At 54.1% G+C, this 21,679-nt stretch overlaps 2 protein-coding genes across 3 annotated transcripts in view; one reads left to right on the top strand and one right to left on the bottom strand.

Moving 5' to 3' along the window:
• The first annotated feature begins 140 nt into the window (after window positions 1-140).
• Window positions 141-6,771, top strand: CERS2 (ceramide synthase 2). 2 transcript variants are annotated; one of them, XM_084500734.1, is made up of 11 exons: window positions 141-261; window positions 2,244-2,417; window positions 3,109-3,226; window positions 3,349-3,467; window positions 3,673-3,730; window positions 3,816-3,866; window positions 4,143-4,235; window positions 4,455-4,583; window positions 4,667-4,773; window positions 4,883-5,036; window positions 5,373-6,771. In XM_084500734.1, the coding sequence occupies exons 2-11, from the start codon at window positions 2,245-2,247 to the stop codon at window positions 5,499-5,501; spliced, it is 1,131 nt and encodes a 376-aa protein (XP_084356860.1). In that variant the 5' UTR covers window positions 141-261; window position 2,244; the 3' UTR covers window positions 5,502-6,771. The 2 variants fall into 2 exon arrangements, with proteins under 2 accessions (XP_084356860.1, XP_084356861.1); XM_084500735.1 differs by lacking the exon at window positions 141-261 and adding an exon at window positions 1,587-1,693.
• Window positions 6,772-7,576: 805 nt separating this feature from the next.
• Window positions 7,577-21,679, bottom strand: part of SETDB1 (SET domain bifurcated histone lysine methyltransferase 1) — a gene marked incomplete at its 5' end in the record, with an annotated part of 18,026 nt that continues 3,923 nt past the window's right edge. Inside the window, 15 exons of the mRNA XM_084500530.1 lie at window positions 7,577-8,804; window positions 9,432-9,520; window positions 10,328-10,539; window positions 11,037-11,199; window positions 11,903-12,035; window positions 12,316-12,344; window positions 13,012-13,628; window positions 14,534-14,703; window positions 15,047-15,163; window positions 15,664-16,266; window positions 16,988-17,146; window positions 19,669-19,807; window positions 20,166-20,295; window positions 21,165-21,355; window positions 21,537-21,586. Of these exons, the coding sequence (XP_084356656.1) occupies window positions 8,687-8,804; window positions 9,432-9,520; window positions 10,328-10,539; window positions 11,037-11,199; window positions 11,903-12,035; window positions 12,316-12,344; window positions 13,012-13,628; window positions 14,534-14,703; window positions 15,047-15,163; window positions 15,664-16,266; window positions 16,988-17,146; window positions 19,669-19,807; window positions 20,166-20,295; window positions 21,165-21,355; window positions 21,537-21,586 (2,920 nt within the window). The 3' untranslated portion in view covers window positions 7,577-8,686. The remainder of the gene's footprint in view (window positions 8,805-9,431; window positions 9,521-10,327; window positions 10,540-11,036; window positions 11,200-11,902; window positions 12,036-12,315; window positions 12,345-13,011; window positions 13,629-14,533; window positions 14,704-15,046; window positions 15,164-15,663; window positions 16,267-16,987; window positions 17,147-19,668; window positions 19,808-20,165; window positions 20,296-21,164; window positions 21,356-21,536; window positions 21,587-21,679) is intronic.

Raw genomic sequence — 21,679 nt, forward strand, 5'->3', positions numbered from 1 at the left:
GGGCGGGCGACCCCCCCGAGCTCCCGCGGCCCCCGGGCGGGGATGCCGGAGGGGGGGGGGGGGGGGACGACGACTCCGAGGCCCCACCCCCTGCCGCGAGGCCCCGCCCCGCCCCGCGGCCCCGCTCCCCTCCGGGCCGTCCGTCGGCGTTGGCGGTGACGTCACTCCCGCCCGCTGCCTGGCGCGGGGCGCGCGCGGGGGGGCGGCGGCGGCAGCGCGAGGCGGCGGCGGCGGCTCCGGGAGGCTCCGGGCGGTGGCGGCGTGAGTGGGGCCGGGGGGGAGGGGGCGGGAGGGAGCCGGGTCCCGGCGCCACGGGCGCGGGGCGGCCGCCGCCGGGCTCCGCGGGGCAGAAGCCGGCCCGGGGGCCCGGCCTGGCGGCGGCGGCGGCGAGGGAGCCGCACCGGGGGGGCGAGCTCGGACCCTGCGGCGCCGGAGCGGCCCCGGCCCCGCTCCGGGAGGCTGCGGCCGGGGGCAAGCCGGGGGCGGGCCGGGACCGGGCCGGGCCGGCCTCGCGTTCCTCCTTTCCGCCCGAATCTCGCCATTTTTGCAGCCCCGGGGCGGGGCCGGGCGGAGGCAGAGACCCGAGCGGGTGCCGGGGCTGGGGCTGCGCCGCGGGACCCCCCCGGGGCTGGGAAGCAGCGGGAGAGCCCCGCGGGAGGGGGAGCGGGATGCGGCCCGGGTCCTCCCCCCCTCTGTACCGGGGCTCCCGGCCCCAGCTGGGGGCACCGAGCGGTCCCCGGCGTTAAGCAGCGGCCGCCCCCCGAGCCGGCGTGGCCCGGGCCCGGCCGTGCCCCCGCTGCGGCCTCCCCTGGCGCTCCCGCCCCGGGGCCTCGTGGCTCGGGACCGGCCCGCGGGGTCCCGCCCGCCCCCTCCGCGGCGTTCCCGGCCCCGGCCCCGGCCCCGCGGGCGCTGCCCGGCCCGTTACGCGCCGCCCGCTGCCGCCCGGCCCTAGCAGCGGCCTCGCCCGGCCGAGCGCCGCTTGCGAAACGGGGCCCGGCGCTTCCTCTTCCCCGGGAGGGGAGGGGGGGACCGGGGGGGGACCCGCTCGTCCAGCCCCGAAAGCCTCGTTCGGAACCGGGGCTCCCGGGGCTGCGAACGGGAGCGCCGCGGCCCCGTGCCCGGCGGGCGGCAGCGCGGGGCAGGAGAGCCCCGAGCCCCCGGCCGGGGGTCGCGTCCCGGGGCCGTCGTGTCCCGGGCCGCGGCTTTTCTGGGCCGGGCACAAGGCGCCCGTTGTGCCCCGGGCCATGAAATTCCTCACCCCGCGGCCTCGGGGCGTGCAGGGCCGCCCGCCCCCGCCCCCGCCCCGCCGCGCGTTTCCCCTCCCGGCGGCCGGGGACCAAACGCGGGGGGCGAGCCCGGGGCTGGCCCGTCCTGGGCCGGGTGGCCTCGTAACGGGGCCGTGCGCGTCCCCTCGGTGCGTGCCCCGCTGAGGCCGCGGGAAGCGGGCCAGGGATCGATGTTGGAACCGGGAGCGAGGTTCCTCCCTCCAGCCTGTGCCAGGATCCGTCCCGCGGCTCGCAGGCAGGAGCCCGCCCCGGTTAATGATCAGCCGCTGACCTCTCCGGCGCACGGAGCAAAGTCCCTTCGCTGCAGCCCAGCGCCCGGCCAGCCCAGGGTGCAGGGAGACCCTCACTGCCCCATGGACCCCGGCCCCAGGCCGCTTCACGGGGGCTTGCGGCTGCTGGGAGCTGAGGTGAAGGCCAGGCGGGGCACCAGGCAGAGGGGTGTCCCCGCTCACGGGCTCCCATCCTCGGCCCTGCTTCTCTGGGTCGTGCTCCGCTCGCCCGGGGGAGGTGTAGAGGGCGGCGGTGCTGGGGTCCAACACTTAAGTACCGGGGATCCTATTCTGGGCAGCACAGAGCGCTGCTTCTCCTTTCAGGCCCGTGGCACTTCCCCCAGTGCCAACCGCAGAGTGGTTTTGCTGCTTGAGCCGTGTCTGTGCCGGGGGGGTCCCCAGGACGGGCCCTGCTCCCGCTCTGGGCATGGGGTTGGTCCTCTTGGGGCTGCCTGTGGACCCGACTGGGTTCTGCGGTGTGGGGCTGAGGTGCTGGCTTGTCGTGCACCCAGCTCTGAGCCCGGCTGTCCCCAGCCCCACACCCGGCTGGCTGGGACCAGCCCTGGGGCCAAACTGTCCCTTCCTGCCCCGGTGGCTGGTGGGAGGGGACATCCTTTCTGGCCGTGTGCTGCTGGGGGATGGGGAAGGTGCCATCTTCATCATCTCCTTTAATTCTTTCTCCCCACAGCATGTTTCAGACCTTGTACAGCTATTTCTGGTGGGAACGGCTCTGGCTTCCGGCAAATCTCACCTGGGCCGACCTGGAGGATCGCGATGGGCGAGTGTATGCCAAAGCCTCTGACCTCTACATCACCATCCCCTTGGCCTTCCTCTTCCTCATCGTCCGGCACCTCTTTGAGACGTGAGTGCTCCCTGCCCGGGTTCCCTGGCCCAGCCGTAGCTGTACCCCTGGGGATGGGCGTGCGGCTGGGGACCTGCTGTGGTGCCTTAGCCGGGGGAGAGGCAGGGCAAACGCCTGGAGGTGGCACCCTGTCCTCAGCCCTGGTGGCGAACGAACCTGGGAGTCCTGAGAGCTGGTGGCAGCACCCTGCAGGCTGGGAGCTCTGTCCACAGGCTGTCGCTAGCCCCCAGCACGGATTTAGGCCCCAGGATCTGCCCTCGGTGGCCCTGCACAAGCGTGGCTTTGTGCATCCTCTGCTGCCCTTATCACGGCACAGTCGGCTGCAGGCCCCAGCATTTAAGGAGCGATTTGTTGGGCAAACAATGGCAAGCTGAGGCTGGGAACAGACGAGGCTTTGTTGGAATGGTAGGAGAAGGGGGCGGATACGGCCGTGCCTCTTTGCGCTGTGCCTGGGAGGGGGGCAGTACCTAGTCCAAAGGTGTTCCCCAGCCCTGGGGTGAGGGAGGGACCCGGGGAATACCCCCTGGTGAAGCCTGCCCTGGAGAGGCTGCCTGTAGCAAGGCCAGACAGCAGTGGGATGGGGAAACTAAGGCATGGAGTAGCTGTGGGTCCCCGGGTGGCTTTGATGGGGCCGCGTCAGCCATGTGTCACAGAAGTGGGGGCACCTTGTGTGCTCCTGCTCCTTCCTCAGGTACGTGGCCACCCCACTGGCTGGGCTGCTGAACGTCAAGGAGAAGATCAGGTTAAAAGCCACCCCCAATGCTGTGCTGGAGAAGTTCTATGCTGCCACCACCAAACACCCCAAGCAGGTGAGGTGTGTGTGCGTGTGTGTGCGTGGTGGTTGGGGCTGAAATGGGCTCTGTGGCTGGGGGAAGGCAAGCGGCTGAGCAGGGGCATTGTGGCATGATATTGACATCTCTGCTGCCCTTAGGCTGATGTGGAAATGCTCTCCAAGAAGAGCGGCTGCACAGTGCGGCAGGTGGAACGCTGGTTTCGGCGCCGCCGCAATCAGGACCGGCCCAGCCTGCTCAAGAAGTTCAGGGAGGCCAGGTGAGACCACACGCCCGTCCCCGCAGTCACCGTCACCCTTTGGGCTGGCCACTGGGGACTGCCATGTCCCTGGGGTGCATGGGGCTGTGGGGACCCACTTGGCTGGGAGCTGCCCTGGGAGGGTGGAATATGGGGCCGGTGGGTCCGTCCTTGTCCCTCCCTCGCCCTGGTGCCCATCTGAGGACCATCTGCTTCCTTTTTCCAGTTGGCGATTCACGTTTTACCTTATTGCTTTCATTGCTGGCATGGCTGTCATAGTGGATGTAAGTACTGGCCTCTCCTGTGCCTGGCCCCATTGGCCCCCAGCCTCCACCTAACACCTCTCTCTCTCTCTCTCTCCTCCCACAGAAGCCCTGGTTCTATGATCTCCGGGAGGTGTGGAAAGGATACCCCATCCAGGTGAGCACCCATCCCCATCCCAGTCCTCGTCCCACAGCCCTTCCTGCCTTCAGGGGCTGCCTGGCTGATCAGAGGCAGGGATCAGGGTGCCCAGGTTGTGGGAGGGTCTCTGGCACCCATGTGGGTCTGCCTGATGCCCACAGAGGGGGAGTGAACCCCTGGCATTGCGCAGAGCACCTCTGGCAGCCATGTGTGTTGGCTGATGCCTGTGGAGGGGAGAATGAACCCCCTGGAATACAGGGAAGATCCCCTGCAACCTGTCCCTTTGTCTTTCAGAGCATGCTGCCCTCCCAGTACTGGTACTACATGATCGAGCTCTCCTTCTACTGGTCCCTGCTCTTCAGCATTGCTTCTGATGTCAAGCGCAAGGTGGGCTGTGGGGCTCTCTGGGGCCAGGCCACTTGCAGGGCTGGCAGATGTGGGGTTGTCTTGGCAGGGCTTTCTCCATGTTAGTAGTGGACATTGGAGACCAGACCAGCTGCCTGGGAGGATCTTGGAGGGGGTCTTGGGGTCAAGAGGCATGTCAGGGAGCTGGGGGTTGGAGCAGGGTCAGTGTAACCGTCCTCCCTCCCCCTTTCCTGGGCGCAGGACTTCAAAGAGCAGATCATCCACCATGTTGCTACCATCATCCTCATCAGCTTCTCCTGGTTTGCCAACTACATCCGCGCAGGAACACTCATCATGGCCCTGCACGACTCTTCTGACTACTTGCTGGAGGTATGTCCCCAACCCCACCACCACATGCATGGCCGTGGCCACCTCCTGTGTCCCCTCCCTGCCGCTCACCCCGTGCTCTTCAGTCTGCCAAGATGTTCAACTATGCTGGCTGGAGGAACACATGCAACAACATCTTCATTGTCTTCGCTGCTGTCTTCATTGTCACCCGCCTGGTTATCCTGCCCTTTTGGTGAGTGTTGGTGCTGGTGAAGGTGTGGGGAAACTGAGGCATGGGATGGGAATACCCACAGGGTGTGGGAGGCCAGTCCCTGCCATAACAGAGCTAATTCTTCTGCCAGGATCATGCACTGCACAGTGGTTTATCCACTGGATCTCTACCCTGCCTTCTTCGGCTACTATTTCTTCAACTTCATGATGGCGGTGCTGCAGTCGCTGCATATCTTCTGGGCCTACCTCATCATCCGCATGGCCCAGAAGTTCATAACTGGAAAGGCAAGACAGGGGTCTGGGGGTGGCTTGCAGCCCTCATGCTGCAGGGAGGTACTGCTGCAGGGGCTGGATCTGGACCTGGCTTGTGCAGCTTGGGACGAAGGGAATGGGTCTGCCCTGGGTTAAAAGGTGGAGGCTGGGGGTTGCATTATTGGATTTGGACCCCAAACCAGGAAGCTGAGCGGCTTCCTAAGTCCTGTTATGTTCTTGTTGGAGAATAATTGGGGTGGAGAGAAAACTGGAGTGGTTGGGATCAGGGAACCTCAGGCACAGCAGGAAAATGTTGCCCTGGCCCTGCTGCTGCTGACCGATCTGCCCACTTCTCCTCTCCCCCCACAGGTGGTGGAAGATGAGAGGAGTGACCGCGAAGAGACAGACAACTCGGAGGAGGAGGAGGAGGTGGCAAAGAATGGGCCCCTGTCCAACGGTCACCCGGTCCTCAACAACAATCACCGCAAAAATGACTGAGCACCCTCGCCCCGTGTCTGCACTGGCAGGGGCGGCTGGGGGCCCTGCCGGAGGCCAAACCCGTGAGATGTCAAATCCCATCACGCCACCCTCACGTAGCACCAGGGGCCCCGTCCCCTTCATCCTCTCCCCTCTCTGGTCCGGCAGAGCAAACTGGGACCCTGGAGAGCCCATCTTGACCTCCAGCTCCCTCCGTCGCCTCCTCCGGAGGGGCTGCAGCTCTGGGGGTGGCAGCGGTCGCTGCTTCTCCGTGTCACACCCACCCTTGATTCCCTTTCTGCCTTTTACCTGCTGCCTTAATCTGCCGCGGTGCCCCAGGGCAGGCAGAGTGCAGACAGCTCCCTCTCCAGCTGCCAGCACCCCTCTGGGAAGGCTCCTTCCCCTCCCTGCAGCCCTGTGGAGTGGCTGTTGCTGGAGAGCCCAGCTCCAGCTGTGCAGAGCTCGAGCCCTGCCCCGCGTTAGTCCCTGGTTTCCGACCATCCCCCTCGCTGGAGGGGAGAGTGTGTTCTGCAGTTGGCATTTGTGCCTCTTCCCGGTGCGCAACCGGGCCAGCTCTGCCTGCGGGGATGGGTGTGGGCTCTGGGGGAAAGGTTTTTGCTCTGCTGCCAACCCTGTGAGAACAGTTTGGAAAAGCCCCTTCCCTGACCTGTGCCTGGCTTTGTTGCTGGCACCAAGCAAGGGAGTCTCAAGGTAGGGGAGTTGGTGGAGAAGTGGGCACAGACCCTGCTCTGCCACTCTCAGAGCTCTCTGAGGATGGAGCAGATGAAGTAGTCCTGGGTATTTCAGTGGCTGAATTGTTGGACAACACTAGGGAGTGCTCGGGAAGGAAGATGTAGGGTTTAGTCACTACTCGTGTCTCGCAGAGGATTTTAATCCGCTCATTTCTCTTCTGTAAATGGGTTTCAATTGCAGAGTCTGTCCCTCTCTGTGGCCTCTCCTGGTCCCTTCCCCAGCTGTAACAGGACAAATTTGTGATTGATTTTTGTTTCTATTTATTTGGAAGATGGAAGGAGCCAGTCCTGGCTCTGCCTCACACATCCATGTGTCTGCTGGGCACAGTGCTGGATGCAGCGAAACCTCCCAGCATGGAGGGGTGGGGGAAAAGGACCATTAACCAACATCAGACCAAAATGCGTTTTGTTGTGTGTTTTTTTTTTTTTTTAAGAAAAAAAAAAAAGTTAAATATATTAAAAGTTAAAAACTAATAAACTTCGGTAAAAAAAAAAAGCCTGGGAAGCATCTGTGGCTGGAAAGGCAAGCCCAGTCTTGGGGGGGCGGTGTAGCAATGCTGCACCATTGAGCCCTTCAGCTTTCAGTAGAGCAGTGCTAAAATTGGGCAGAATTTGAGAGTTTTGTTTGTTTTGGGGGGTGGGGGGGGTGTTGTCTTTTTTTTTTTTCCTGCTCTGAAAGTTGTGCCCAGCTTCAGAACCTGCTTGGTGCTTGGGCTGCTGCTGCTTCAGTGGACTGCTGCCCTGCATGGGAGCCCTGGCCCCACAGGGAGCGGAGTGGCTGCCTGCATTGCCCCACCAGGAGCACAAAGCTGCTATTCAGTGGGACTGTAATGCTGGGCATGAGCTCACCGAGGCCCCAGAAAGCTGTTGGTTGCTCCCCCCCCACCCCCAACCCCGTTTATTGGTAGCTGGGGAGTGTGTGTGGGGCACCTGTGGGAGTGCAGCTGCACAGGCTGAGCACTGCCCTCGGGCCGGGTGCCTGAGGACGCAGCGGTGGCTGGAGCCCTGCTCTTAGAGCTGCGGCCCTCTTCCTGCTGCTCCATTGCTTCTCCAGGTGGTTTTGCTCTACAAACTGAATCTGATTTGTAAAATCTGCCACTTTTAGCCAGTGTTTGCTTGACATTCTTGAACCTCGGACACGCCCTTCCCTCCTCCTCCCTACCCCAACCACTAAGAACACCTAAAATTGTACCTCAGTACTTGGAAAAAATACAGCACAGTAGTGGTGTTTGTGCCACATCCAGCAGCCGGCCCTGGCTGGCAGGCAGCTGTCCCGTCCTCCCTGCCTGCCAGCACCAGCCTCACACTGGCTTCTCCTCGTGAAGAAGCTGACGCTGTAGCGAGTGTTGTGCTATAAGGAAAGGAGGGTGAAAACACCTGTAGGAGCTTTTTGACCTCTGCGTGCCCCTGATTATGCACATCTTAACAGGTCTGGGCTCATCTGGTGCTGGCAGGCAGCTGCTGAAGGAAGTAGAAATCCTGCTTTTTGTTCTGCGAGATGTGTCAGTTGGACCAGCATAGTTCACAGCAGTGGTTAGCTGGCAGGACAGTGACAGCAGTAGGGGTGTCCTTGCTGCAGCAGGTTAATTTTTTCACCCCTGTTCTTTGCCATCACAGCAAACCTTGGCATTACTTTCACCTCATGACACAGACCGAAGTGGCCAAAAAGTCGGGGTGAAGTTGAGCAAGTTTTTTCAGTAGAAAAACACACTTTATTGCTTTTTAACAATAAAACAATTTTTTTTTTACAAGAGCTAGGAGCTGAGGAGAGATGCTTTTTTCCACCCAAATTCACTTGCATTGCTATACCCCCCAGACTGGTCCATTCTTACACGGCTTAGCCTCACCATTGTCACTTCCCTCCCAGTCCGGACCCAAGGCTGCATGGACAGCAACAGCTCCATCCCAATGCTGAAGTGCTTCCCTCGAGTCTCTACAAAGCATTTCCTGCTGGAAACACTTGACTAGCAGCACCATCAGCATAGGCTGGAGCTGCCTGGAGGTTTCTGTCTTAAATTCAGTAGAGAGCTAGAAGAGAGCAGTAACAGCTGCTTGTGACAGCTAAGGTCCTCCATCAGCTGTCCTACATCAGAGCTCAGCAAATGCCCTTTTCTATGGTGTTGAGACAAATCAGACTGGTGTAGGGCTAATGTAGCCCATGGGACACAGTGGAGCCAAAGCTCCCAGCATCAGGTAGCTGGCTGGGGTGTTACCCCCTACTGCAGCCACTCCAGGTGCATTACACCAGGCTCTGGTCCGTGTTCAGCTGATGACCCAATTTTCAAATGAACAGGAGAACTCATAGCCGTGGTACTCAGCTTTGTAACAGTCACCAGTAAACAACCACCACCCTTCTCTGCTCAGAAGAAACAGTACTTTATCCTCACAAAGTGAAAGCTAGGACCAGGCCAGCAGTCAACAGGGATCCAGAGCACTTGGGGGGCACCAGTGGGCTCAGAGCAGCCGCCCACGGCACTCAATAGCCCCGCAGCAGCACAGCAGCTCTTTGCCTTCTACGCTGCCCACTTCATAGTTGTAGTCCCATGTCAGCTCTGTGCCAGCTCGTATCCTCCTGGAAAGAATCAACAAAAGTAAGTGCACAACGAGGACATGCTGGGAGAATAGGCTGTTCCAAACAGGAGAATCTCCTGCTAGCAGAGAGCAAAGCTTACATACAGCTGCTCTGGCCAGGGCAGTGCAGTCCAGCTTTCCCCAGGGCAAGAGTGAAGCAGCCAGCAGAGCTGCATTTGGCTCCAGAGTGAACAAGGGACAAAGTTCCCTGATGAATCACTCCCATGGGGCTTCACCAAGGGGAGGTCATGCTTGTGGCGCCAGAGAGGAGCACAGCAGGGATTTACCCCTGCCCGGTGCTGCCTGTGAGGTGGCGGCTCATCCTTCTGCTGCTGGTGACTCAAACACCCCAGGCAGCTGACTACTCCATGCTCATCTCTCCCCCTTGGAAATGCCCCAAACTGATGCAAACTGCAGCAGAATCTATCACAGGAAGAGAGGTCCTCACCCAACTCATCTCCAAGCCCATTCTCCCTGCTCAGGCTGGTATGAAACCAGTGCAGTGGTTACCAGGACGAAGCAGCCCACACTGGTCACGCAGCCCCAGCCAAGGGGCTGGATTCAACCAAGGCCCACAAATTGTCAGTGGGCACAGTCCACCCGCCCTTCCCCAAGCGCTCTGACTTACTTGCTAGCAAAGAAGGCGACCCAGGGGAAGCGGAGGTCATGTGTATCCACAAAAACATTCTGCACGAAGAGGTTTGGGCTGCAGCTATGCTGCAAAGGGACCAGAGACAAGCACTAAGCAAGTTCCTGTGTCAGGAGGGATGCTGACCAGCCAGTAATAAATATAACCCTTTATAAACAAGCAGCATTCCTGATTTGACTGCTGTGTTCAGTGAAATCCTGATGAGACAGGGCACACTCCTTCCCCTGCCTGCATGACTAGTGTTGAGTCATTAGATCCAAGTAGGCAAAGGTAACGGTCATTGGAAGGACTGACTTGGCCATCCCACTTACCACACGTCATGGGGCTGGAACAGCCTCCCCTATTTCACTCTGGGGGTGGGGAATCATCCTGCTAGCCGAGCTCTTTTCCCTTTTTGTTTGTGTTTATCTACTCCTGGGGAGGAAGAGGCCCACTAAAAGCACAGGTTACCTCAGATCTGTCCCTTTCTCTTCTCAGATGCTAAGGGTACTAAGAAAACCAGAGACATTCCCTCTTCATGCCCTATTTTCAGGGCTTCCATTGCCACCTTGAAGCAAGGGGCAAACAGGTTTGTCTGCTATCCAGGAAAGGAGTGAAACCACTGTACTGGAGCAGCAGGGTTAGTTTCACCCCAAATACATCCAAAATCTTGCCCAAATCAGCAACAATCACCCACTTGTACCCTTCGAGGAGGGGCTGGGGTGGCCAGGAGGTGGCTCAGCTCCTAACCAGCATCATACCACACAGCAACAACCCAACACAACAGAGACAGGCAGGGACAACAAACCAAGGTTTAGGGTGCTTATCCAAGGTCAGGTTAATTCAAATCACACTCAAGCAGTGCTCCCACAGAGCTGCTGAGGGCTGTGACTCACATTCAGGTAACGGCCCAGGTTCCCCTCCAGTTTGGCATCGATGATATAACAAGACTCCTCTCCATCGTAGAACTGGCGTGTGGTTCTGCGGACAGGTACACTCTCACCCTTGTCGGCCGCTGCCATGTTGGTTGACTTGATGGCAATCCCATGAGTAGATTTCAGGGCAAAACCTCGGGTGGATTTCACTGCCACCTGCCTCTTAACAGGACCTGCCACAACACAGGAGCAATGGCTGCCACTTCCTCTCGTCATCTCTCAGAAGAGGAACCCCACAGTAGTGTTGCCAACCCAAGGTGCTCTGCTCTCACAGAGGGGTGATAAGCCTCTTCGAGATGCAGCTCAAATCTAAAGCACCACCTTGAAATGGCTCCTGGAAACCTCCCAGCCCTCCACCCAACCCAGAAGAGATGGGACACCCACCATAAAAAGCATCACACAGTTGCTTTCTCTTATATATTCACTATTATGTAGAACTTGAAGACTGGCTTTTGCAGAGTTTTAGCACAAGCAGAGCACTGGGAAGCTTCCAGCCTTGGCTGTAACACTTAGCTCAGAGATGTTTGGAGCAGGACATGAAAAACAGCTGCTATGCCCTGTCACTGGGGGCAGCAACTATCAACCCTTCCTGGCGGTTTCTGGCCAGTATTTCTTGCTACACCTCTCATTTCTCAGTGTTCCTCACCCAGTGCGGTGCAACTATCCTCACCTGAGCCAGAGGGGGTTTTTTTGTCATCCCCTTCTTCTTCCTCAGAGCCCGACGAAATGGTCTGGATGTCATCGCTGTCATTGGTGGTGCCCTGGGCCTGCCCTGCCACTGTCTGCCCATTCTCCCCCTCGCTGTCTGTGCTGCTTGACAGGGTCAGCACATCCTGCAAAAAGGCATTAGCATCTTGTGAGTGTAGCCTGGGTAGGGGAGAGCATTGGTCCAATGCTTTTCAAGCGACATTCAAGGCTCCTTTTTCCCCAAATAGTATTTTACTCTTTTACTCCATACTCTAGGAAACCCTTTTGCAAACACGTGGACACTGAACCACAAGGGGACAGAAACCCCACCTCACAGGCCAATCTGCAGTGGGGCTACAGGAGGCTGCTTACTCCTGTGGCACCAATGCAGAGATGAGTCCTCTTTGGCCCATCAGGTATTCTGGGTTTTTGCAGGGAAGGGAGAATAACCCCCAAAACAAAGGCCAGTGATGGCTATCTCCCCAACAGATGGCTTCCTAGCCCCAGCTCTGCAGAGGAATAGATCCCCGGGGTGCTGGACATGCAAACCAAGGTGCTACATCCCATTCTAACATGAAGACCAAACACAAACTCTCCCAATTTTGGGGCTTTCAAAACCAAGAGAGATCCACACTGTCTGAATTCTCCAAGAATCTCCAAAAGTCAGAATTCTCCAAGTAAATCACAGGTAGGAACCAAAGGCACTGCTCTGGTACTCAGCTGGGAACAAAAGCAGCATATACAAAACCCAACAGTTCAAGGTTTTCACCAAATCAGTTTGGGGCTATAAGGCAGAACCAGGCTCACCCCTTGTAGCCCATGTCTGAAGCTTGAAGGGTCAGTGCTTACTTCTGTGGTGGGCTGCAGGGGGACAGAGTGTCGTCTGCTCTGCAGCAGGGCTGTTTTGCTTGTCGGCCTCCGGATTCCTTCTAGTTTGGGAGGGCTCGGGTTGTAGCCATACATCCTTCCCAGGTCGCTTAGCCTATGGAGGTGAGGAGAAGAGCACGTCATACTTCTATCTCCACCAGGTCTGTCTGCATGCCAGATAGAGATCCAGCAGCTGAAAAAGGCAGATCTGGGAGAGACCATTATCTCCAAGCATTTAATTTGCCAGCACACACCAGGGCACAGCCCAGGCCCTCCCAGCCTCTCAGCTCCTTCCGGCAATGGCGGTAACAGAGTTGAATGAATTGCTGCAATGCTAGGGTTCTGACGGAAATTTGGAAATAAAAAGCAGGAAAATATGATTTAAGAAACCTTACCCAGGAAATTTGCTTGAATCTTCATGTTCCTGCACAAAAGACAAACACAGAAGATTAAGATTTCTCCTTTTTGGAGCATTCTTCAACCCTTTTGTGGATATGCTTGCAAAATATCAGCCTGGGTGTCCCTATTGCTCAGAGTGACACCCAGTCCTTGGGGTGCTCCAGAAGGGCCAAGTTATGATTGCAGGTCCCCCACCTTTAACACCCCATTGGTGGGGCTCTGAGTCCCCTTCTCCAGAGCAAGAGGATGGACAGAGACCACCTCCGTCTCCACACTGTCCCCAGCCCTGACTGAGCTCACTCCACACCAGCTCAGGCAGCCAGGCAGGGGCTGTGGTGGCTCCCTTTCTCAGGGCTGCACACCCTCTGCATAGGCACCCAGCACCCTGGGGCAGGAGCAGTGCTGAGCTGGGGCAAGCTCAGCCCAGCTCATGCTGAGTCATTTGTTCACAGCCTCTGCGCCACCACATGCCCAAGGAAGGGAAAGGGCACCTCCACGTCCCCCGCGGTGGCAAAAGCCAAGTAAATAGGGCAAGGGGACACACATCCAACAGCACCACAGTCAACCTAGTTGTGCTGAAAACCCATTCAAGCAAGAGCACAGCTAAGGCACATCTGTGTCTTAAGTTTCTACATCCATGCCTGCAAAGCAGGCTGCAATACACATATCCCAGTTCCACAAACCTTCCTTACATCTTTCTTCAGTGCCTTTGACTCTCCATCCACATCGCCCAGGGCAGGAGCAGATGCTTTCTCTCTCTCAACAGGGAGATCTGTTTTGCAGGCCTTGGCTTCACCACCTTCACTCATCCTGAAGGAGGAGGCACTGTCATGGTCCTGGAAGCCATCGGACATGCTGTTGGAGCTTAGCCATGAGGCTACTTTGTTTTTGGAGGTCTCTTCTGACACTGGCAGCTTACAGGAGGCAGCTACTGCCATCTCATCGTGGCTGATTTGCCGGGTGAGCCCCGAATCCTTGGAGGCTGTCTCCGACAGCCCGTTCTCTTTCTGGCCACGGGTCTGCCGTCGTGTCGCATAGCTGCGCCATACTGAGCTGGTGCTGAAGTCCTCATCCTTGCAGAAGTTGTCATCAGAGCTGTCCTCATTGGACTCCTCCTGCTCCTCAGTGCCTGTGTTTTCCTCCTCTTCTTCCTTGAGGTCGACTCCACTGCTGTCAGATGAGCATTTTGCATCACTCTCGTAGCCCTCCTTGAAGTTCTCCACACTCTCAATGTGATCCAGGTTTGCAAAATATTCATCACCCATCTCTAATCCCTCTTTGTCAGCAAAATCATCCGTGAGAATTTTCCCTGGCAGTGGTAAATAAAAAGCAAACTGAGTTTTCCACAGATTATATTCCTACCCCACCCATTTTGTCCTCTCCAAGGCCTCAGTGATGCACACACAGGACTGACAGCACCTTATTCCAAAGCTGGGCTGGGAAAGGACAACATATTATCCTAATACCTGAGGTAATAAAAATCTGAAGCACATGCCTGACCTGAAGTGGACCCTTGTTAACACACAGGCTTCCAGCAATGAAATCTCTGAACAGCAATTCAAACATGGTGACTGCCTTTTTCTCTGAAGGCTTTGGGCTGGAGGTGAGGGTGTAGCACAGAAACAATATTAAGGGCAAGAAAACAAAACACAGGAAATCAGGCAATACACATGGTTAGTTTCTTTTCAGAGTTAATGCAACCATGCTGTGCAACTTCTGCATTTTATTGGTTTGTGCCCATGTCTCAGGGACTGGTTCAATGTAAACAGGAAGGAGGTATATGTTGATTCACCCTCAGTGCACAGAGCCAGCTCTGGGAATCTGATCACTTCTCTTGACACTGGTGCTGCAGCCATAGCAGCATTTTGTTTCAGAGTTGGGCAAGGTAAGGGCATCAAAGTGCTGCAAATTCAGCACCTAAGTTTTTACCTTCCTGTTTCTTTAACAAGCACAGGAAGAGCTTCACACCCATTCTAATGGGTTTTGCATTTTGAGATAAACAAAGCATACATCTCAGGCCTGACACAAGCCGGACGCAACCAGATCTTTTCAGTATTTATTTTTTCCCTCCTGTTAAGCAACACAAACTAGTTCTGTATCTGCATACATATGACCACCTGGAAGAACACTGGCTCAACAAAGGCTTTTCATTCACAGCAGCTGTTTCAAACCTAAGAGGTTTCTAACTCCTTGTTCAGTGGGGTGAGATCCTACCTGCATAGATGCAGACAAAAGAGCCTTTAGCAATATCATCAAGGCAGCGAATGCCCCAGCCTTTGTTCTGAGTCTTGAATAACTGTAGCCGGACTTGGAGCCCATGTTGGACCAAGCGATTGGTGCACATGTTAACGTTGCACTTGCATCTCTTGTTACACTCATAAACCCTGAAAGAAAGGAGAACAGTGAAACATCTCTCTGGGACCTTAATCACCCTCCCTGAGAAAGACGTATCCCAAAGATTTGATGTTGTGCCAGGAACGATGCAAAGGGACCCGCAACAGCAGTGACATAAAGCTCAGCAGAGCAGGGAGACTGTGAGGCTGTAATTGCCAGATACCACAGCAATGTGTAGAAACCCTAGGCCACACATTAACAGACGAATCAAGAACAGAGAGGCAGGTTTTCAGTATCTGCACTCAGCTTCAGGAAATACTGCCTCTTGATAGCATCAGAGGCCAAGTTTCTGGGGCTGGTGTTTGTGAGAAGAGATGGCACAGCTCTACTCACCCTGTTGGGAGGCATTCTTCCAGCCTTTTGTGCTGGTATCCTGAATTGGGGTTGATCTGCCCGCCTGGAGTGCAGCCAGTTGCTTGGACTGTCAGCTGGTGACAAGCACATTTTGATCTAGAGACAGACACAAAAACCCACCCAGGCCACAGAGGTTAGTTTTACACACTGGTTTTGCAGGAATTAAAAAAAAAAAAAAAAAGCTGCATCTTTCTGCATGTATATATGCACCCAAGACTTGATCAGGAGTAAAACCTGTGGCCCACCAGGGCTGCATGGGCTTAAAGTCCACTGCAGGTCCACCTTGGACAGCCCCTGGGGAAAAACTGCTCAGCACAACTTTAGAACAGCAGAATCAAATGCTGTATCACACAGCTGAGATCAGAAGCATAAATACCGTAAAAGAAAAAGACTACACAAAGGGCATATTGAGAGCTCAGCTTTAGCACAATGCTAAGGTTAATTGAGAGGCTGAAGACATCAATCTATCCGAAGGTCTCATCAAATGCTGCAGTTTGTTCAGCTGAGCCAGGAAAGGGTTGTTATCGGGGCAGGCAGCACAGTCCAGGTGCTGGCCCCCACCCACCAGGCCCAGCAGCAAACAAGGAGTCACCTACTTGTCTCTGCAGCCGTCTTTGCAGTCACAGCCCACGAGGAACTCCCAGCTGGTGTTGATGTACACCCCCTTGCCTGGGATGCGCTCTTTGCTGTAGGCCACCTGTGGTGGCGGGGTGTTATCAATCTCATTGACACAAGACAGGGGCACATCCTCCCTGCCCTTAGTAATGTCTGCAATGTAGTAGTAGGGTTTGTAGGGCTGGAACTTGCGATCTACCAGCACATATGGGTCCAAGCAGAACATCTCCAGGAAAAGAAAGTCACAGTCTGTCTCAAAAAGGTAGCGCTCGATCTCCTGCATGGTTCGCAGGCACAGCCCGCACGGTGTCTTGTAGATGACGTGGAAGCCCATCTTGCGGTTAACCCGTCTGCGGGCTGTCATCCGTCGGAAGTCGTAGAGCAGGGGGATGAGCAGGGGGTTCTTGCTGCGGTACTGATCGCTGCGGATGGGACGGACGCGGGACAGACAGGTGTAGCTGCAGACATGCGGCAGGTAGAAGAGCTTCTCCAGCGGGGCTCGGTAAGAGGGCTCGTTGGGCACACGGTCCATCATGCCATGGAAGGTCTGTGCTGTGCCAGTGCCTGCCTGGCCACTTGAGAACCTGTTACATTAAAAGGAACAAGCTGAATAACTGCAGCTTAAGGAAGAGCAGTGCTTGCTCCTAAATCTGGAAATGGATTTTAGACACTTAATTCCTAACAAAGCAGCTGCTAGTTAGGCACTGGGACACCTCACTGGCTTTCCTACTGAGCTCAATCAGACACAAGCTCCAGCATTCCCTTATAGTAAGGCAGCACATGTCCCAAAGGGATGGTTACCAGCCACAGTGAACACACACACACACACACACAAAATATCAGAACTAAGGAAGCAGAAACAAGCCAGCTGTGATCTCAGAACAAGGATCAATGGCTTCTGTACTGTGACAAAGCCACCACTGTGGAAAAGCCACCTGCAGATATAGATTAATAACAGCTCCACGCTCAAGCCCCAGAAAGCTTGTGGAAACAGAAGTCATTCAAAAACAAGCATGTCAAATCCTATGGCCAGGGCCCTGCGGGGGTAATTGCTGGTCAGTACTGATAACAGACCCTCCAAGCTCAAGTCCATAACAAAATGTACCAAATGGTTGTCTGGGAGGGAAAATACGGTAAGATGACAACAAATGCTCAAGACCAGACAAGCTGGCAAAGGTGTCAGTCCATACCAAAAGACCTGCACTAAAATAAACAAGCTCCAAATGTGTATTGGCACCCCTAAACTCTCAGAAGGACCTAGGGATTCTGCTGCACGTGTACCAAGTGTGAACAAGCTTTGTTTACCGATGTTGCTGGGATGCACCGGTCCTTCCAGCAGGAGGTGTTTCACTTAGAACAGGTGAAGAAGGTGAAGACTGCCCAGAGCCCACAGAGCCAGGACGGAAGGAAGTACTTTTCTTGGCCACTTGCTTTCTCGACTGGGCCAGCTGACTGTCAGAGCATCTGCACAAGGGAAGAAGGGAGGTGATTTACAAGGTGCATATGTTCATACAACCGGTAGGATTCAGACAGGCAGGAGCAGCCAAAATAACCCTCACCCACTGATGTTAACAGTGCCCAGCCAAAAGAAACTGAACAGGTTCTTCCTAACGACGGTGGAAATTAGCTCACTTCCGATTCCATGTGCTGTTTGCAGTCCCACAATAATTCCAACCAGATGTCAGAATACAGCCACTTCTAAAAGTGAGTTCTGCTGTAAAGCTATTTATTTGAAAGTGAGGCATGAGGGTGAGAGGGAATGTAACAAGCAAGGCCTTCACTTCAGGAAGCTGGACAAACCAGTGCATGAAGAAACCCCCTGCAACAGCAGAAATTACTTTACAGAGGCTCAGTCAGTGCTACAGTACTGAGCAGTGGGAGGAACAAGAAGTACAGAAGGCTCTTTTGTCCCTAACAAGCACTGAGATAAGAATGTACGAGGGAATGTAACAGTATCACTGACAAAAGGGCTATGAGGGGCTCCCAAACACCTCTGCAGCCCAATACACAGTATCAGGACAGCGGGAGTGACCTGGAAGACAGCCCTCACACTCGGAGAAAACAACAATGGAAGTTTTCAGTCCATTTATACTGATAAAACAAAAGCCACCCCAAGCAAGGCACTAGTTTTTCCACAGGTAGAAAAATGTAGTTATGTTATCAGGGCATAAAACAAAGAGACAGTAGGAGCAGGAAGGGGTGACAACTTCAGCAAATATCTGCCTTACAAGCAAGGTGTTAAACACACATTTAGAAATTTAAGAGCAATAGAAAGATGCTTCTGTCAACTGACTTTAGACAGCCAGAAATGGCTGACACTGGCAGCTCCCTGGCACTGTAAAAGAGCCTGAAAAGAGAGGGAAGAGAACCAGGCCTTCCTCAGAGTAAAGAAAACACTGGAGCAAAGAAATCAATCTCTCACTTTTAATAACCTAAAAGCAATGTTTAATTAACCCAAAAGTATCCCTCAAGACAGTAGTATGCTGCCTTCAGTCAGTGGTGTAAAAAAAACAAAACAAAAAACCAAACAGTTGTCTTTGAAATAGTTCAATACTTAGTGGCAGGGTGGGGAAACGGCTGTAGTGTCTGCTTGTATTAAATCTGAAAACAAGATCCTAAAGTCAAAGCCACTGTGGGGAGAGAAAAAAAGTGTTTCTTGTAACCACTGCAAGGACTGTTAAATGGAAAATGAGATTTGTCAGTCAGCAAGACTGCAGGATGGCAGATCCCAGCAGTGCAACTTTATTGTCTTCCTGTTGTGCTTTTGCACATCCTTCCTACACCCTCGACAGGGTGCCTTAGTGTTGGGGTGCCAGGACAGCTCTTCTTCCGTTCACAGGTGGAGCCCTAGACTGAAGGTCCAAGAGCCAGCATTGCATTCCTCACGCTGGAGCAGACCTCCTTTGGCTCTGGGCCTCTCTTCTTGGTTATGCAAGAGATGAAGAACAGGACTGCGGCTTCAATTCTGAAGTCTCAGGTCAGAACAGAACAGGAGGAGCATTTCCTAGTTAGTCCCCACATCCAGGGGCAGAATGAGTCATATTGCACTGGTATTGGGAGAGGAATCCAATTCTGAGAATGGAGGCTGGGGGCAGACAGGGTTTCTGACACGCTGCTACACCTAAAGAGCATCTGGCAAGTAAAAGTTCACTTGCTGCACAGGTTCCTTACAGCTGGGGCATCTCCTTTCTCCCTTTTGCCCATGTAGCAAGGCACAGTCACAGCAGAAAACATGCTGGCACGGAGCCAGGCGTCCATAAATTCGGATGGGAAATCCACATTGGTGACAAAAATGAACTGGGACAGCATCTCTCTCCCCTACAAAGTCCCAGAGCACATGCTCAGGTACCCTGGTGTTCTCAGACATGCTCCCTTCATCACAAGGTTGAGTTCCTCCTTCATCCAGGCCTCCTTCAGCACAAGCCCGCACCTCTGAGAACATCCCACTTGGGCCCCTGGTGGGAGGAGGCATGTGTGTGACTTGGCCGTAGCTTAGTTTTATCTGGTTTGGTTCACGACCACCAAGACCAACCACTGATCCTGAGTTCTCAGTGCCTTGTAAGTCATTGAGGTCTGTGAGCAGGTCAGTCCAAGTGGAGGAATGCAAGGCAGCCGGAGACCAGTGCCTGGACGTGACACGAGGGAGCAATTCAGATTTTCAGAAGAGAAGCAGCAAATGTTCTAACTTGGAAATACGTTAAGTGCGAAGCTTTAGCCCTGGGTAAGAACAAGGCATTTGGCTCAGGGGGTGCTGGGCTGTCAGCCCTCCCACCCCCAGTTAGTCATCCAGCAGCCTTTATCTATGGTTTTCCCCAGAAGCACAACTAAAAACAGTTTGTATAACCAGGAAATAAGTCTAGCCATGGAGGAAACCTGCACCTGAGGATTCCTCTACACAGAAAGCATGGTGCCTGAAAGAGCTGAGCACAGGACACAAAACAAAAAGGAGGTAGTGGCGGAAGCAGACAACTGACTCAAGTACTTACTCCATCTCAGCAAGCTGTGGAGAAATGGACCGTGCAGCCAGCGAAGCTGCTTGCATTTGCTCTAGAGGTTTGTACTGAGTACCAGCTCCAGTTAAATCTTGTGTATATTGTACTACAGGCCCTTTGCTCCGGACAGCACCTAGTGGGGAAGAAGAAAAAGCAAAATATCAACAAGGAAAGTCTCTGCATCAAACAAAGTTTGTTGCACTAGTCACAAAACATTGACTTAGTTCATGAAGGCAACCAAGACATAAGCATTTGCAATTAACAATGGGCAACTGGCTGATCTCTGAGTCACAGCCAGTCACCACAAACAGATTCTGGCCACTTCACACAACTGTGGTCTGCTTTTGCTACATCCTTATGCCGGTAGATAAAGCCCTTTGTAGATCTCACACTCCAGGAGTTCTACTAAAAAAAAAAGAAGCAAAACAAGAAAATGCACAAAAATGCCCACAATGCATTTGTTCAAATTCCAGGATACACATTAAACATACCGACATTGGGACGAGTTCTTGCTTGTCCACTTTGCTTCTTTTCCTGGGTAGAGGCTGTGGAAGTTTTCATGCTAAACATGGGCTCGAGGCGTGTGGAACCCCGGTAAATCCACTCACAGCGTTTGTCATCCTGCAAAAAGGAGAAGGCAGCACCACTCACAACACAGCAAGAGCTTCCTAGATGAAGGATATAAACCCAGGAAACAGCAGTGATGCTTTTTAAGTCAGCAGGACTGAATTGAGGAGACAAAGCATCAAACTGAAGGATCATGAAAGACCATATAGCCAAGGCAGTAAATACTTCATCATGTCCAGGGGAACACTGACTACAGACCCACTTTTGCCTCCAGTCTAGAAAGAGGCCCACTACCAAGACCTCAAACATCACATGCAGCTCTCTTCTCAGTCCAACAACTGATCAGCAAGGCACTGCTGGAGAAACCAGACTACCCCAGGTGATATGTGAACTCCTCTGCATGAAAAGGAATCTGTTCTAGGACAGTGATGGTAAAGTCTGAAAATGCACATCTTTCTCAGCACCAGTGGCTACGCAGTTATTTCAGCAAAAAGGGACCCAAGCAGGCACAGAAAAGTAAGTCTCTCTTCTGCAATTTGTGGAACTTGAGCAAGCAGAATGTTGCAGATTCTGTTTCTCTCCTGCTTCTCAAACCAGCACTTGGACAGAACACATTGCTAGGAGCTTACATCAAGAAAGGACCAGGACAGAACATGTGCGGATGTTTCGTTTCTTATTCATCTGTTAATTGCAGTTTGCTCTTAAAGTTTTATGTGCAAAATACTTTAAAGAGCTTTTGAAGTTTTCATCATCTAATTTAAGTCTCACCTTCACATCTATACAGTAGAAGTTCGCAGAGCAAGCAAAACACCTGCTTGGTCCAAAACTGTCTGACATTAGCAATGAATCTGGATTTGATCAGACCCCTCACTCAAATCTAAGCCCATCTTCCCCTTCTAACAGTAGAGGGGAAATTGCCATACCAGGAAAAGGATTTTGACCAGGCTGCCATCCACTTCTTCCACTCTGGATTTCCACCAGGTCCCTTCCCATTCTGTTTTGATCAGCTGGCCATTCTTCAGCAGCACCATGGGACGGTTGGGGTAGGCTGTGATGTACTCCTCAATGAAATCACGACAAGAAACATCTTCTATGTCTTCCCAAGTCTTTTTAACTGTTCAGAAAGGGATGGACAGGAGAAAATGAATCTGATGAAAGACTTTTACAAAGAGAATCTTTGACTCTTTTTCAGTGAGATCCCAGACCGATGTTTATGTAAGAACAATCAAGCAGCAATCTTGGTGGTAGGGCATGTAGCCATGTTAAGGCATGTAGAGAGCAAGGAGCGCACTCACTGTGCGGGTAAGAAACCGTTATTTTCTCCCGCTTCATACGCAAAGCAAATCTCCACAGGCACAGCACTGGAAGGTGACATGCATAACCTCTACTTTTGAGCGAGGCTCCTTCATATGCCCAAAAGCCCTCCATAAAATGTAAG

The sequence above is a fragment of the Aythya ferina genome (assembly GCF_964211825.1).
Source record: "Aythya ferina genome assembly, chromosome: 29".
Classification (NCBI taxonomy): Eukaryota; Metazoa; Chordata; class Aves; order Anseriformes; family Anatidae; genus Aythya; species Aythya ferina.

What these genes read in the sequence shown, in the direction of transcription:
- CERS2 (XM_084500734.1), top strand. Translation starts at nt 2,245, where the DNA reads ATGTTTCAGACCTTGTACAGCTATTTCTGGTGGGAACGGCTCTGGCTT. An exon ending in CCACCAAACACCCCAAGCAG is followed by an intron (nt 3,227 to 3,348) that starts GTGAGGTGTGTG and finishes TGCTGCCCTTAG; the next exon opens with GCTGATGTGGAAATGCTCTC. An exon ending in CTTCTGATGTCAAGCGCAAG is followed by an intron (nt 4,236 to 4,454) that starts GTGGGCTGTGGG and finishes TCCTGGGCGCAG; the next exon opens with GACTTCAAAGAGCAGATCAT.